Source organism: Rissa tridactyla, chromosome 14 (genome assembly GCF_028500815.1).
Source record: "Rissa tridactyla isolate bRisTri1 chromosome 14, bRisTri1.patW.cur.20221130, whole genome shotgun sequence".
NCBI classification, from domain to species: Eukaryota; Metazoa; Chordata; class Aves; order Charadriiformes; family Laridae; genus Rissa; species Rissa tridactyla.
In genome coordinates this window covers 1819466-1836551 of record NC_071479.1, presented here as the reverse complement: position 1 = coordinate 1836551, position 17086 = coordinate 1819466, and the positions used below count along the sequence as shown (strand labels likewise).

The 17086-nt window shown below is 54.0% G+C and overlaps 1 protein-coding gene across 10 annotated transcripts in view; it reads right to left on the bottom strand.

Moving 5' to 3' along the window:
- The window catches only part of ADAMTSL2 (ADAMTS like 2), a 68632-nt gene that overhangs the window by 19846 nt on the left and 31700 nt on the right, over positions 1 to 17086 (bottom strand). For 3 of the 10 annotated variants that reach the window (XM_054220910.1, XM_054220919.1, XM_054220912.1), the window contains exons 1-10: positions 8605 to 8761; positions 8158 to 8401; positions 6991 to 7102; positions 5790 to 5935; positions 5087 to 5162; positions 4579 to 4681; positions 2727 to 2872; positions 2491 to 2614; positions 1453 to 1533; positions 270 to 445 (exon numbers count right to left, since the gene is read on the bottom strand). In XM_054220910.1, coding sequence (XP_054076885.1) covers positions 270 to 445; positions 1453 to 1533; positions 2491 to 2614; positions 2727 to 2872; positions 4579 to 4681; positions 5087 to 5162; positions 5790 to 5935; positions 6991 to 7102; positions 8158 to 8327 — 1134 coding nt within the window. In that variant the 5' untranslated portion in view covers positions 8328 to 8401; positions 8605 to 8761. Of the gene's footprint in view, positions 1 to 269; positions 446 to 1452; positions 1534 to 2490; positions 2615 to 2726; positions 2873 to 4578; positions 5936 to 6990; positions 7103 to 7809; positions 8402 to 8604; positions 8762 to 17086 lie in introns of those variants that run through there. The other 7 variants (XM_054220911.1, XM_054220915.1, XM_054220917.1 and 4 more) reach the window with 7 other exon arrangements.

Sequence of the window (17086 nt, the reverse complement as noted above, 5' to 3'; positions counted from 1 at the left end):
GGCATCTTCTCCCTGCAGAGCGAGGGGTCACCAAGCCCACGTTCATTATTCACAGCCCTGCCTGCACTCGAGAGCACTGACGCAAGTAAAATAGGTTCGTGCAAGGAATCGGGCACAGTCACTGCTCCCACTCCGCTCCCCAAGCTGCCCAGGAAAGCTGGGAAACCACAGCAGGACTCTGCTCCCACGCCCACCTTTTCCTCGATCCAACGCAGATTTTCCCTTCTCCATCACCCTCAGCCTTGCAAACTTGAAAAGTCAAAGCTCACCATTATATTCAGCCCTTGATTTGTTGGTCCTTGGGCGACAATATACTCTATGCCGGTCTCATAAACATCCATGGGCCTGCGGTACTTGAACACCGTGCCTGCAATGTTGAAGTTCTTCGGACTGTCAACTTTGTAGTTCCCATTGAAGAAGTAGTACCCGGCTTCATCAGCCACAGCTTCAAACGAGAGAAAAAAAATCAGTGCCATCGCATGTAAGAGCGGAGGTATGGAATATTGCCACTTGTGCATTTGGGGATAAAATTATTAGGGTGTCACAGTAATAAAACAAGTGTTTCTCCTCCATTACAATGCATTTATCACCTACTTCCAACACATGTCATGCGATTACGTGCCCAGAGTTCTGGGCCATGCGTCCCTCTACATCGCAAGCTCCTGGCTTATGGCTTATGCTAGCCCACGGCTCCTCTCCCCCTTCTGGCACTAGCACAGCATGAGCATTTAATAATCCCAGCTCTGCAGGCAATAAGCAGACCGTCGGATGGCCGACGGCAGCACTTGCCTCCTTGGGAGCACTGAGCTGCTGCCACCTGACCCAGCCGTGGCCCAAGACAGGTCAGCCAGAGCTACTGAGGAGCTGCACTAAACCAAGCCTTTTTCATTCAAGCCTTCCTGCCCATGGCCACAGGCCTCTGAGGCAGCACCAGACCATGACGGCAGCATGACGGTAGCAAATGCGCTTCTTTGGGCAAGCCCAGATTTTTCCACCCCCCTCCTGAGCAGCTCTGCCACCTCCATCACAAGACAGATGGCGTGGCCACCAACACTTCAGCGAGGCAACGTGTAGGTCCCATCTCCTTGGCGCTGCTGCCTCGTGGCCATTGCACATTCCCCAAGCGCAACAAGGTCAAGGGGATCACAAGAGAGGTGAAGTCACCCTGCCATCTGTGACCTGGCACCAGGCGTGTTTGTCATAACACGCTGAAGTGGCAACAGTATTGACCAACAGCGTCTGCGTTAAAGCAATCAAAACGTTGCTATGTGCAGCCCGGCTGCTCCCACTGCAGCGAGGAGAAACGCGCTGGCTTAGACAACGTGGTGGTGATTTACGTTGACTATGGATTTAGCTCATGTCTGCAATAAAACTACATTCATCTTCGCATTGGAAAAAGCATTAGCAAGTATAGGCATGCATTGTAGGGAAGTACCAAGAGGTTATACACACCCAGAACATCTGCAGATTTTTTCCGTTCTACTATCTGGATATCCCTTGCTCCAGCAGGAATGTGCGTTACCAGAGAATAGCCTATGGGAAACTACAGATTAACAAAAGGAACTTTGTAACGAATAATCTGAATGAAACACTCGGTAGTCAGTATTGCAATATATCAAGCAGGCTGGCCTCGATCCAAAATTATTTATAAGGAGTTAGGGATTAAAAAAAACCCTAATGTCGACAGCTGTTAGGCTGCAAACAGGACCTTATTGATAATAGAAGATAAAATCCTGGTTTATGGTGGAAAAACACAGCCAAGGGGAAAAAGAATGCAATGTTTACACACACAAATAACAGATTTAGGTAAACTGGTATAAGAAAAGATCTCTGAAAACTGCTTTGTCAGCTAGAGAAGCTGCCCTGGGGCTCAGTATTGAACCCTGCGCCAGCCGGTCTTCCCGAAACCCCAGCAAGAGATTCCAGCTCGGTTCCCCCTTTGCTTGGCACTAAGTGATGGGACGAGTCCTCCCCAGGCCGCTGAAGTCTCCGCCGCGTGCTCCGTCTCACACTGATCCTCAGGGAGCGTTAATCACTATTCCCGAGTTAGGTCGCTATACTTAGGGCAAGTAGGTTCTGTTGCTTTACTTCACACTAATTTTGGAAATCCTGGTCTTTCAGAACACCCCAGCTTCCTGTTATTACAAACCATTTATTTCTAGTCTTACTGGGTCATGAGAAATAAGACTGAAATAAGACTGAAATAAGACTAAAATAGACGCCAGCCTCTTGCGTAACCCTTTCGCAGCATTCAGCGTCACAGACCTCAGGCTTCTGACACGAGTCATGCAAAGTTACTGTTTTTCTTTAAAGGTGGCTTTCCCTGCCCAAATTTACAAGTGGCATTGACACACGCGCAGAACACGTGGGAAAAACTGGAGCAGGGCAGTTGGTAAGAGCTGAAAGCAGTTTATCAGAAAATAAATACATTTTAAAAAAATTAAAAAAACCTCTCATACAAATAAAGTAGAAGATCCCCAAAAGCCTTACCAAGATGAGAATTTCCTTTCCGGTAACTGCCGGTCACATGAGTGCAGCTGCTCCCATCTCCTTGGCAAACTCCACATTTATCCAAGGTGTGGGTGGAAAAGAGAATGCCATCGCATCCAATCGGCTAAAAAAAAAAAAATAATGCACAAATAGAGTATTGAGGGTCAGGCAAATGTCGCACCCATTGTAATTTTCTGAATGCTACTAACAATATTTTTGCTATAATGTTTAACAACCTCACATTTTCCAGACACGCAAACCCCTCGGAAATCAGTGTATTTGCAGGATGTTCCATCCCGAGCCTGAACCATTAACTGTCTCTGACCATCCACAGTGGTGCAATGGAGGTCACAGGGCTTGCTAGAAATGTGAACATAGTCATCTAAGGGGAAAGGATATAGAGATATATTCAAAACAGCAGAAACACAATAACTTTTCATCCTACCAATGTCAACGAATCTCTGCCAAGCTAAACAACAGCAGCAACAGCACAATTGCAGAGCAGCTGGCAGCTCAGAAGTTCCCATCTCTTGTGCTTCAGGCCGGACAGGAGATGGCACTTCTGAGAGCGTGCCAGCCCACTGCTGCAAGCCCTCGCACAGCCAGGCCGTCCTCCCCGCTGCCAGGGACGGGCGCACCTCGGGATGCCAGCGCGTCGCCAGCATCAGCCCAGGGCAGGCACCGAAGCGGGAGGAGCCACCACTCTGTGCAAGGACTCGCAGTAGTGATACCCGTACACATTACACAAAAACATATGCATGCTCACATATCAACTTTTAATACATGACTTAAATTAATATAGATATACTGATACAAACATACATATAATTAAGACTATATTCAAAACCATAGCAGCTTAAAACACAAGAACTTTTCCATAAACATTCACCCAAGTCGGACTCCATTCACCCTTTGCTTTCTGCAGGCAGCTGGCTGGCTGCACCCACTGGCACGGCAGTCCCGCGCTTTGTAATACCCGCAGGAAGCAAATGACAGATTCATATTTCATCAGAAACCCAACGCTAAGTGCGGAGCTCTGCCAACTAGCGAGCGGTCATATACCCACTGGCCCGCGTGCCCAAGCAAGGCAGCATCAATGTCAAAACATTATTCTGCAAATCCCCCAGGAGCCACGTGAATGCCTGCTAAAAAACAAAACAATTCACTGTAACTATTCTGGTGAACCATCTTGAAGAGCAAATACGTTTAAAGACATTGTCCCCTTGCCATAGGGAAGGGACAAAAGCAGCCGAGGAGCTATAGTCAACCCAGCCTGCCACGGGCCAAGTTCTACCATGCTGACCCTGCCCAGAAGGCTGGCGAGGCAGGGGCTCGCTTCACATAAAAGGAGGCAACAAGTAATTTCATGAAGCATAGCTGTTCTTAGGCATGTACAGAGACCCCTAAAGCAAGAAAGTTGCATTGGACCCCGTCTTTATTTCCAAACCCAAATGGCACCGGGGATCTGAGGAACCAGCGCTCAGGAGCCTCCTCCTCAGGAGAAAGGTCCCGAATTCCCAATAGCTCTAAAAATTGGCCATGATTTTTGTTTAATGCTTGATTTCAATGGGAGTGAGGTGCCTAGAAATAACATAAAAATCTCAGTCTCGGACTCCCACGTTACTCCTGCTGTTCTGCGCCGCTCCCCCCGGCTGACCAACCCACTGGCTGCATCTCGGTGACATTTGACAGAGCCCGTGAAGAGTGTGGGAGGGAGCAAATGTCACCGAAATGCAGCGCAGCCAGCGATGGCCCCAGCTCAAAGGACACTTGTTGGGGTGAGCCGGCCTCTCCCTGCCAGCGCAGCCCATTACCCCGTGCTCCCGCATCCTCCTCCAGCCTTCCAGCTCTCTGGTGCTCGGGAGCTGTGACCAACACAAGCTACAGCCAGGAATTCGTGTTGTTATTTCATTTTTAAGCTACCCTGCAGCTGCAAAAACGCGCCTTTGAACTTGGGAGGCAGCTGATTGTGTCTCTGAAAAATCACTTTAAAACAGGAGAGGAGGAGCCTTCCCGCAGGCTATAGCATCATAACTATCAAAATATTTTGGCTAAGCATTATGAAACACACAAAGAATGTCTTGTTACCAGGATATAAAGGTTTCCATTGATACGTTTTGCCGTTATACACATGGGAGTTAAATGATGAACACTGCTCTTCTCGGAAGCTCCTTCCGTTCGCAGGACACTCCTAGAATGGGATACATTAATATCCTGATGAAAACAAAATGCGGGAAAGGTTTCTGGCACATCTCGACCGGCTGCAAGGAGCGTTTCCACCGCCTGCCCCATCCAGAGCCACATCCTCCTCCTCCCGCCGCAGGGACAGCCAGGAGAAACCCCCCCGGGAGATGGTGCAAGAACTACCCGCTGGGTTTTATGGCCCCCAGCGCAGGCAAAAGGCCCAAAGCCCCGACACGATGGTGATGGGCACCAAAGGAGGGAACTCCTGTTGGCTTGGAGGAACAACAGGGTGACAGCTACAGGAGAAACGGTGTCACCTCTCCAAGGGGCCCAGAAATGCCATCGCAGGAAGCGAGCATGATTTTCCACTTTTTATATCGGGTGTTCCTGATGAGAAAAAGGATATCCTTACTTGTACTTTGCAGAGCTGGTATCTTTTGGATGTTCCAGTGCAAGTTTTATTAGCCAGCCCACTCACTGACTTTCTTCTGAATAAAGAAACGATGGTTAGACAGGGGTCAGAAAGCCTTCTTTTCCCTTTTTTAAATATATTTGTCCCCTGCTTCTGTAAGCTCAGCCTCCATGTAGCAGAGCCACACAGACATCTAGGGCAGTCTCACTGGAGCTGAGAGCAAAGGTCTCTCTGGCTACCCGCAGCAACAATTATTCTTATTACAGCTCCCTAGGAGGTATCATGGGGACAAGGCCCTGGGGACAAGATTTGCAAGGTGCCTTCTGGCAACCACAGCGCCCAGAGAAGGCAGAGCCATGCACAGAACAGCCAGGATCAGCGGGTCCCCAACCAACCCTGCACCACAGTGTCCTGGCCCCTGTGCCCAGAAGCCTTGAGAACGGGCTTACACCATGTCTGCTGCCCATCTGCACCGATCCCCGCAGGAGACACCTCAGGGCCAGCACAGGAATAGCTTGGCTGGTCCTCCGGGCACAGCATCCTCATGGCAGCACGCTCAGGGACATACTTACCTTCTCCACAAGCAGCGTTTGACAGACAACACCTTCTCACCAAGTGCTTATCTACTGAGCGATGACCTTCTGGATCAAGTCTACCTCCAGCAAGCTGGAGCTCCCCGCACCCTGGCGGGCGGGCGCCGTACCTCTGCCGCAGGCAGTGCCGCTCCTGGGACTTGACGCCTCCCCCGCACGTCCTGGTGCACGCCGTCCACTTGGTCCACTCGCCCCACCAGTACGCGGTGACGTCTGCCCCTTCCTCCAGGCTGTTGGAGGTCTGCGCCAGGTCCTGCTTGAGGCACCAGGTGGGTCGGGGAGAGAAGCAGCAGTCAGCAGCCGCACCTCAGAGCCTGCGCGGGGGGGCTGAGGGCATCCCTCGCCCAACCTGCCCCAAGCGAACGGCGCATCTCCTTCTCCATCTGAGGTCAAGCCTGAGATTGCCATCTCGCAAGAAACCCTGGATTTTTCCAATTGTGTTTTCATTACAAATTGGAATGAAATGGCAATATTTGGGATTCCTCAGGAAAGGAAATGTTCATTGTTTCTCTCAGTTGGCAAAACAGAGCTCCCAAACAACCCTAAACTCTCCAAGTCTTTTGGTGCTCTCTGATTCTTGCTCCACCATGAATTCAGGGAGCTGAAGAGCTTGTTGCAGCCAAGAGCTTCACTGAAAGCTTGAGTAAACCCTTGCAAATCCACTCTGCAGTGGGAGAGCATGCCGGGGGACGCTAGCAGGCGGGAGGAGGCCATGTGCTCTCTTTGCAAGTACAGGTTTGTCACTTGAGGGTCAAGGAGGGTCCCTGACACCCCCATCTCAGGCAGCAGCGTGACCATGCATCAGAGGGCAAAGGAGCTGCTCCACCAGCAGTGTCACCACCACATGCCTGGGCTCAGTAAGGCATTCGCATCCCTTCACAAGGGGCGCAGAACCTCCTGGGGGGGTCCCAGCTATTGCTCATTACGGGGTAGGGATGTCTTTTTCCATCCAGAATCACCAGCTGGTTAGGGGGAGCTCTATTAATTCTGTATTTACTGGGAAAGGGATAATAATATTCCAGGCAAAGTACATGAAAGTTCCAACCACTGCAGGGACCAGGGAAGCGGTGCTCGCTCCAGAACAGGGCACGGCCTTCCAGAGCCCTGGAAGTGATCTGCGCCCCCTCTTAGCCATGGATGGTACAACTTGAGTTAAGCCCAGACTAAAGAGCTGGGCCAAGTCACACATCCTCACATTTGCTGGAGAGCCGACTCACGCGCAGACCAGTCCTGCAAGTCCCAGGGGTTACCCATCCCAGACCCCGCACCATTTTAAAGCCCAGGGATGTCCCAGCAAGGCGATGGGCTTACCTGAGCGATCACAAAGGCAACGTTGCCCACGAGAAGAAGGGCCAGGGTGCCTTTCAGCTGGGACCGCGCACTGATGGAGATGCTGCTCCACCTCCACTTAGATATCTTCATCCTGGAAAGCAACCAGACCCCACGCTAAGCAAAACTCCCATCCAGCCCCACCACCCGGCGAGAGCAGGGGCCGTTTCGCAGCCTGGGTTACACAGCACGTGTCTTCTTTGGCATTCCCGGCCAGCTAAGTGACACCAACCACCAGTGACTGCAAGGGCTCCATCCTGAAGTTATATTTAATCAGTGGCAGCATTAACACGGTACAGGTTCACATCCCGTCTCGGTTGCTATCCTCCAAACCACAACTTTGCACTGGTTCCCAGTGGCTGCGCTTGATACCACCAGTGCGAGCCGAGGCTCCCAGCCTGCCTTGGAAGAGAACGTGGCTCACACCAAAGCAAGCGTTGCACAGGAGGCAGCGAGTAACAAGAAGCGTCCCTGGATCTATAAAAGCAGCGCATTTAAATATCCTCATTTACAGAACTGCTCCTGGAAGAATGAGGTGAAAGGCTTCATAGACAAAAAAATGCAATTAACAGCCATTATTTTTCCCTTTTTCATTTGTTCCACTCTAATTCCCACCGATTCCCAGGGAAGAAGCCTGTTCTTATAGAAAAGAAACCATCCACAATTAAAGAGCAGAAATGAAGTATCCCAAGTGTCAGCCTTTCATCTCTCTCTCCATCTGCCTCATGAAAGAGAGTAACCCAGAATGGCATTTTCTTAAATAAAACCCAGCTCAAAACCACAATACGTTTTATTGTGAACCTCACTGCAAGAGCCAGAAAGGAGCAGGTTTCAGGAAATCATGCTTCCAGGCAATCAAAGCAGCTCATGTCTGTAAGAAAAAGAAAAAAAAAAAAAATATTCTCCCCTAAGCTAATTTCCCTTGAAAAGTAACTAGACAGTGTCTTTGGGAAGTAGGGAGGAGGGAGAGGGGCTGCTCCTGGGGAGAGGGGGCAGGACTGCAGACCTGCAACATAAAGAGCTTCTTTCCTACCCCTTTTTTTTTTTTTTTTCCTCTTTCCTTCTTGCAAGGGTTTTTGTGGCAGTTTTGGAAATGCAGAACCGCCAGCAGTGCCAGCATGGCTTTGGTATCTGGCTTAGAGAAATTACCAGAGGGCTTCCAGGTCCCCAACTCCGCTTTGCGATCGCCCCAGGGTAGAGGTCCAACATGCAAAAGACACTTTCCAAGAGGCAGATCCATTGATTAATGGAAGCCCAGAGCGCTTGGCTGGGGATCCCGGGGACAGGTGGCTGAGACTTGCCTTACACTTGGTTTTCATTAAGGCTTCCAGACACTTCTGACTCAAAGCCAATAACCGAGCTCGCTCAGGGTTTATCCTAGAGTCGCTCAGAGCTGCATGTTTAAATAGAAGAAAAAATTAAAGAAGCGGGGGAGGGATGTCGCCGACGAGCATCGCGGTACCGGAGGGAGCCCCTGGACCTGCCGGCGGCGGGCGGGCGATGCCGGAGGGCGGAGAGCGGCGCCGGGCAGCGCTGCCGGGGCTCGGGGGAGCGGGGACGGGGCCGGACCCCCGCGGGGCCGGGCCGGGGCCGTACCTGGATGCGGCGGGGCCGGGGGGGGACGATGCTCCCGGGGCCGGGCGGTAGCGGCGGCGGCGGCGCGGAGCGGCGGCCCCAGACGCTCCCTCCCTCCTTCTCCCTCTCCGACTTCAAAGGGCAGCCAAAAGCGCCGGGGCTTCCAGCGAGGAGGAGCCGCCGCAGTGGCTCCCCCCAGCCCGCGCCGGCCGCTCTTATAGCGGCGGGGGGGGTGTGTGGGGGGGTGTGGAGTGATGGAGGGATGGAGAAGCGGGGGGGGGGGGGGAGCGGGCGGAATTCACACCTCTCGGCCCGGGATGCCCCCACCCCGGTTAACCCCTCGCCTCCCCCGGCGCCGGCCCGCGGCCGCCAGCCGGTTTCCTGCGGCGAGGCCGGGGGGGCACAGGCGGGGGGGGAGCCCGCACGCATGCGTCCCCGCCGCCGCCCGCCCGGCACACGCAGCGCCGGGCCCCCCCCCCCCTCCCCCCGGGCATCCCCCGGGGAGATGCTGAGCTCCCATCCCCGGGAAGATGCTGCGCCCCCTCCGACCCCCGGTATCCGCTGCCCCCCACCCCTCCATCCCCCACACCCCTCCCCCCGCATCGCCAGCACAAAGTGAGGTGGCCCAAAATAGTCCCGGTACCTCAGCAGGGACCGTGCGGCCGCATCCTGCCTCTGGAAGTGCAGGGAGGGCTGGCAGGGTACGGTCTGCCAGGTTTTTAATTGCCCTTTCTGCTGAAAAATAAAGCAAATCCCCGTGATCCTCTGCTTTTGGTGTCACTTGGCAAGGCTCGGCGTCAAGTCGTGCTGCTTGAAACAGTTTTCTGCCACGCAGGAGAACGGCGGCGGTCAGAAAGTGGGCTCGGTGCATGTGAAGAGCCATTTTGGGGTGAGAACAGTCCCCCTGGCTCAGTGACAGCCATGCACGTATAGTATGTGACATCTATGTGTGTGTCAGAGAGAAAAGCCCATGGCATAAAGAAGGACACAGTTATACTGCGTATGTAACCTACTTGCGGCATATGTGGTCTGTTCTCTGTGGTCTTTACATGTAAAATGTGGTTGCCGAGACACCTCGCCTATGTGGTGACACACGTTGCTATACATTCCTCCGCACATCCCCCCTGCCCACGCGGTGGTCACATCCCAGCAGCTTTGGGCAGCCCACCTGAACCATTTCCTTCGTCGCACCAGAGATGCTTCAGCTCAAGCCTTTCCTCCTTCCCCTCTAGACCTGCCCCACACAGGGCAAAACCAGTGCTCCCAGCGGGGCACTGCCCCCCGGCACTGGCTCTGCACCCAAGGCGATCACTGCAGTTTGTCGCAGTTATCGCCACAGGCTGCTCCTGGCCCTTGGTGGCAACGTTCAGCCCCCTCGCCATCTTCGGTGGGCCAGGAGCTCCCATCTGCGGGGCCTCAGGGTATGCTCTGACCCCGCCGTGGGGCACGGATCCCTGCACAGCTCCCAGCACCCTGCGGGAATCGCTGCGGGTCCCTGGGGGTGTTAATTGGGACCCAGTCCTCCCAGGGATGGCTGTGTGAAGCTGAGTGGAGAATCTGTCCCAAAAAATTTACATGGGAAATGAAGTCTCCTTTTCTGTTTGGCTAAATGTCTGCCAGCCTGTTTTAATTTACCCAGCTAGGTTGATTTGCAACTTTCAATTTTCCATCGGTTGGCTGTGACCAGGACACTGGGAAAATTTAGCACTTGAGTTCACCCAACTTCTGCATTTCAAAATATCCCAGCCCGAGACACGCAGGAGAAAACCCTTTCCGTTTTGGAACAACCAGGAGGGAAAAGTCTGAACACGAGAGGTTTTAAAAGCATCAAAATATTTCACATTGAAAACGCCAGAGCTGCCCGGGTCCGTGTGAGCCCCTGCGTCCCCCCCCGCCCCAGTGCGCTCCTGCCAGCCCTGGGGTTTGGCATTTGGCAGGAGGTTGCACCCCAGGAGAGCCCATCCCCGGGTGACCCCACACCCCCTTCTGCCACAGGGACACCCCGGGATTGGGGAGCACCGGGGGGAGGAAAGCGGGCTGGTGGGGGAAGGCTGTCCCCGAGGCAAGCGCTGGGGGAGCCGGCAGCAGGCGAGACGCGTTTGGTCCCTGTGCTTCACCAAAAGTTCATCAAAGCCAAAGGATTTTTTTTATTTTTTTTTTTTTTTATGAAACAGTTGAGATGACTCAGCGGTTTCTGACGCAATCCCCGTTTCATCGGAAAATTCCTAACCGGCTCCTAGTGGCAACTGATTGCTCCCATAAATCACGCAGTGTTATCCCTGGCCGCAGCAGCGCGGCTTACGCAGCCCCGGCCCGGCCTCGTGAAATCAGCAGGAGCGATGCCATCGCCTCGGTGGGAGCAAAAACAGCCCCGAAAACAAAATGCACCGGAGAGCAGATCCAAAACACGAGCCTCCATCCAGCTTCGCATCGGCCAAACCCCCACGGCTCCAACGTGGGGCTGGCCCAGCCCCCGTTCCCACCACCCCAAAACCCCTGGGGCCAGCGCTGCCCCCAAAATCGCGGGGCTGCGGGTGCTGCTGCCGCCACCGAGGCTGCCGGCAGGTACGGCATTAATCACCGACGGCCGGGCTCAGACGACAGCATTTTTTATCTCCCAGTTTTTGGCATAAGCGTTAGAAATGATTTGCAGATGTTATTTACTGCTTTTGGGCTTGGAGTAAATTGAGACAAGATGCACCTGCATGGACAGTGAGAGGCTTTCCCACCCAGGGACGGTCGCTGAGGGCTCATATTGGACTTTCCCAGGGAAATTCAGGATTCGGGCGAGGGTCCCTGAGCCAGCCCTGCATCCTGCACTCTTTGGCAAAGCATTCCGGAGGTCCCAGTGCTGAGCATTCCCCTCCCGGCACTGCTCAGAGCCACCAGCGCGATGCCTGTCCCTGCGACGGCGTGGGGTCGGTGGGCTCTTACCCTGACAACCTCCCCGAGGGACACACGGCAGCTGTGGGGCAGGCAGCTGCCAGGCTTTCCATCCCAAACCGGTGCCGTGCAAATAAAAGGAGCGACAGACACTCCAAAATAACCTCTTCCAGCCGGGGGAGAGACGCCGGCGACTGGCTGCTGGTTTGGCCGGAGAAGTGCCTGCAGAGGAAAGGAGTTTCCTTGGCTGAAACGAGTTCAGCAAAGTGCTGGGCTGGGCACTGGCTCTGCTCAGCGGGAGCCGGGGCTGCTCAGCCGAGCGGAGGCACTCTGCGTTTTGCAGGATCAGGCCCTCTCATCTAGGGAGGGGCTGGGGGGTCCCTTTGCCAGGGCAGGCTTTGCTGCGGAGGGGGACCTCCATCCTTGACCTGCAGCAGAGAGTGACGGTAAGTTCTGATCCAGGCACAAGCTACCGACCGTCTCGCTGTGGTCCCCAGCACGGGACACCTTCCCATCCCAACCCAACCACCATCCCTTGGACCCACCGAGCCCCACGCATATCTCTAGAGCAGGTCCTCCATGGACAATGTACCACAGGACCTGCTCTTGGTCAGCCAGAGCCATGCCCCAGCCATGGGCTGTAGGTTTCCAGCACTGCTTTCCCAGCAAAATTAGCCCTTTTCTGGCTCAGCCCCCACGCCAGCATGGCAGATGGGACAGCTCTACCATAGTCAGCCCCACCAAAACGCCTGCTCAGGTCCAGGAGAACCAGGCTGGAGGAGGAGCAGGAGTGTAGTCTGGAGTCTGTTGGCCTGGGACCCCCCAGCAGCTTTGTCTTTGCTCGGGGGCAAGACGAGTAACCGATTTTTTTCTTTTTTAAGACTGCCTACAGAAGTGACCCATTTGTTCAACGTTACTTCCAGTCGAGCCTGGCGCATGGAGCCAGCCACGAAGCGGGTGAGGTCCCTGCATGGCCGGGACATTGCCAGGGGCATCAAAATGTGGCAAAACCCCCAAAAAAGGCCCTGGCAGCCAGCCCTACCTTCTTCTCAAGAGTTGTGGGTATGGCCTGCCACTGGGTAACTAAAACAAGCAAGAGGAGTCCAAAAAAAGGGTCCTTTAGAGACAGTCCCGGTCCCTTGCAGAGTGACCTACGGCGCAGTGTTGGGCAAGGCACTTCATGCCTGCGTGACTCCATGTACGTGGATGGCGATGATTTATACCATGTTGGCGTGAGGGTTTCATCCATGGAGGTTTGCAAAATGTTGAGTCAAACTGAACAAGCAAAAGACCCCACGCTGCTCTCGCCATCAGATTCCTATTAAAAAATATCTCTGGGCAGTTTGAAAGCCACAAGCGACCACAGTGACCCCAGGTACGGTCATGGCCAGAGTTTCAACAACTTTAAAACCCTCTTTTTTTTCCTGGAGATTTCTTTCACTTTAATTTTGCCTGTCCCCAAAGAGTAAACGTCCCTGGAGCTTCTGGACAAGTCGCACAGTTCAAAATTTTAGCTACGCAAAGATTAAAAAAAGGAAAGCTTTTTCTTTTAATGGAATGAGTCTCGCATGGAAGTTGTGCAGTATTGTGCTGAGGGCCATCAGCTCTGCAGCACTGCCAACCACAGGCATTCAAAAACCATGAGTCAGACTCCCCAAAACCCTAAGACTGGTTTCATTCCCTTCTGGATTTTGAGCCTTGAAGCACCACAACTTCAAGCTTTTCTCTTCAGAAAATGACATTTTTGACCAACGGGGTGAGAGCTGAGACCCTCACATCGTTACTGGGCTCCAGGAGTCAGGACTGTAAAAAAAACCCCATTAAACACCATGAAACATGCAATAAACCCCTGCATTGCCTGCCCCCCCCCCCCCAAATTTGGCAGCAGGATGGCCGCCCCGAGCAGCCGGGACACCCCAAAGGGTATGAGCGATGGAAAACTGGTGACAAGAAAAGACGTGTCCCCACCATTAACGGTACTTGTAATGGGCCACAAGAGTGTAGAGGAGAAGGGAAGAGTGAAAAAAAAAAAACCCTTAAGGAAAAAAGAAGTGAGGATACCCATGAGGAATATGCATAATAGGTTTATTCAAGAGGGAGACGGGAAGGGGGGAATTTTTTTAAGGGCAAGTATTCAGCTAAAGCTGCCTAAAATGGGGCCAGGCCTTTCGGAGAATGGATATTTTAAGTGGCAATTTATTCCACTAATAAAAAAAGAGAAGGATGCAGGTGCTTTGGCAGGGCTGGGGATGGGAGCGGGGTGGATGAGAGCCGGGTCTGCAGCGCCGGCCACGCGAGGGGCTCCGGCACAGCCGGTGGCTCTGCCTTTATGGGGCTCCCGTTCCCTTGTGCCAGGGCCCGGGTGAGGATTTCAGCTCTCCAGAAAGCACCGCCTGCCCCGGCGCCTCCTGCAAACGGCTGCGGTAGGCGACGAGAGGTATTTTATCCAGACGCTACAGCCGTCCCTTCTCCAGCTGGGCAGGGAAGGGCTCCTGCCCACGGGCTGCTCCACGCTTGCACCAGGCCCTTTCACACCAGGAGGTTTCTTGCGCAAATTCCCGAGGCAGAGCGGCAAGACGGCAAGAAATCTTTGCAAGCTGGACGGTGCCGTGCTCGCCAAACGGCTCGGGGCTCCTTCGGGGCTGAGCCAGAGCACATCATCCTGCTGAAACCGGGCAACATCCAGCTTTTCACCGTTATCCCTCAGTCCAGAGCGTGCGAGTCAAAGTGTTACGGAGATGAAAAACTCGACTCCGAATGAACAGAATTGGTAATTAACACTTTGCGGTGAGCACTGAACTGGCGCAGCCCTCCGCGCGCACCCGCTCACACCGACGCTTGCGTTTTGGCACCGCAAATGGCAAACCCGCCTAGAAGCCGCAACCTTAAATCTCCACTTTAGTGTCATTATCACCATTATTTCAAACCTGGCAGTAGCCGGGGACACACAATGGAGCAGGTTTCAATTCTGACACAGGCTACACCGCACACGGATAAAAGATCATCCTATGCCTATCCAAGGAGAATATACTCTCAGTGCTCTCAACTGGCACGGGTCCCCCATCCTCGGTTCCAATATATACTACTTTCAAACTATCACCCCCATATTAAAAATAAAACAAATCTATCTACGTCTCTCTCCTTCCCTGCAGTGTCTGAGTTGAAAGGGTAGAAGCTCTTACAGAAAGTCATGGTTAATGTTACCCTGGAAGGATCCAGGACGGCATACCAGGACCTGGTTTTGGCGTCTGGGAACCGGTTTTCAGCCATATATATCACCGTTCCTGCGTGCGCTCCGGTCCACACAAAATTAGCCCTGTGGAATGTGGATTTCGAATCCGCTTGCCAGAAGTACTTAACTGCAGGAGCTAAAATTTGCTCTTTCTACATTTCCTACCTGTTTAGGAGAGAAGGAACAAAGCCCCGGCCCTTTGTTATTCGGGTTCCTTCCCGGGGAGGTTTGCGAAGCCCATGTCTGACGCTGCGGTTTGTTCGCAGCCTGAACAAAGACCTTTTAAGCAGCAGCTCCCGACAGGAGCTCGCCACCTGCCTGCCCCTCGCCTCGCGGCTTACTTCGGGCTCTCTTTTTTTCAATAATAGCTGGAACACGTGTGCAAACCGGTGTGGGGTTGGTGGTTTGGTTTTTTTTTTTTTTCCCCTCTATGCCTACAGCGCTGGCAGCAAACCAAACGCCAGCCCAGGGTGTGCAGCTGGGAGAGAAAAAAAAAACAACAACCAGCCCCGACCCGACAACCTGTGGAATGTTTTCTCACTCCTGAGAGCTCCAACACTTCCCTGCTCGGGGCAGCGCTTGCCATGGCTGGCACTTGCTGCATCCGGCAGCCAACGGGGTTTCCTTTCCAGTGGGCTCCAGCTAGGTTTTGGGGAAAGGATGGGGGCGAGGGGGAAGCATTTAACAACTGCTCGATCGTACTTTCCAACTGATGCCATTTGGCACGAGCACCGGCCTCGCGCATCCTCGCGAACGGTGGCTTGTGGCACAACTGCCACCTCCTTGCAAGTGGTCCCAGGAGGGCGAGGGGGGCTGCTTTGTACCCAGAGGTGGAAGTTTGTCCTCGCCAACTCACTTTGAGCTGCGCCTTCACCTCTCTGACACCGACCTCGTGGCCACAAAAGCAGGGTGGACGCGGATGGCTTAGCCAGGAATCCGGAGCGGATTGTGCCACCAGCTGACACCAGCCCCACTCAAAACCCTCCCGGGGACAAGCCCCGCCGTGCGGCACTCACCAGCCCTGAGCATCTTCCTTGGTCCAAGCAGCTCCTGCAAGAATAACGCGGAATAACGGATACCTCTGAGGATATGGCACAGCAAAGGAACAGGGTACTCCGGGGCGGGCTGGCACTCGGCTCCGCTTCCTGCTCAGGGCTGGAGGCGCGGGGAGAAGCAGGGTATTGATGTGCTGGCTTGGAGGGATTAATTTTCATGGTTATTAGGGGCACCAGAGTTTTTCACTATTTGTTGGTAGAGATTCAGTTTTGCAGGGGTTTGTGATTAGTTTACGGCTTGCCCAGGCAGGAGGGCGGCTGGAGACGTGGTGTGGGCAGCATCCCCCGGAGCGACGCTGCCTGCAGCCGGCCAAGGAACGTGGATGGTTCCTGCAATATCAGCTGAAAATGGGAGCCCTGCGCAGCTCATCGCAGCTGTGCCCGGGGAAGGCTCTTGGCACAGCCCTCTCGGGTCAGCGCTTTAACGCTCTCGTGCCATTCTCACCGCACACACAACACCCCTGCACTCCCATTCCCGGAGCCCTTTCCAACTTCGCCAGAGTGGTTTAAGGAGCATTTTTGATTCCGTACATGCCTGCCTTTCCACCGGACCCTCCCTCCCCCCTCCCAGGGGGACAGCCGAGCCCATCCGATCGGGCTCAGAAATAGTCGGTGGCTCCTACCGCGGCTCACAGCCTCCTCCCCGAACCCGCAGCCACAAAGCCGGTAGCTCAAGCGTAACATTCCTGCTTCCCTGCGTCCCGGGAACAGCTGTACCGAAAAGATGCCGAGAATCCCTGCGAGGCTCCAAGGAAAAGATATTAACTCAGGAGGGGAGCAGCAGCGATATAATAAAAAGTCATAATAAAAGAGAGAAGCCACTGAGTAGATTAGCAGCCCGAGCGCTGCTTGGATTTGATCTCCTTTCCTCCAGCTTTTCTGTGCCGCACAGTGATCTGCTCAAACTCCTCCACCCTACCGATGCTCGGCTCCTGAATTTCAGGGAGATCTCCTGGACGCATCCACGCAGAGAAGCCTGAGGGCATGGTTGAGAAACTGAGCTCGGTGTGAGCGCACGGGAGGGCAGGCAGGCACGCGTGGCGGGCGTCCGACACTGCCTCAGCCCAGCGCCCCGACGCCCGTGCTCCGCTAGGGCAGGGCCACCCGCTCCAGGTCTGCCCTCGCGGGGGAAATAAAAGGCAGATTTGGAGCCTGGTGTGTATTTCTCAGGTGCAGCAAAGGTAGCAGGATACGTCCCCCTACTTTAAAACCCTCTGGTACCTGCCACTTACCAGTTCTTCCCTACTCTGTGCCAGCACGGAGCAGCGGATGGTTGTTCCCTGCCGGGCTGCTCCAGCAGCACTGACCCACGGGGGCAGCGGGATGCAGAGGT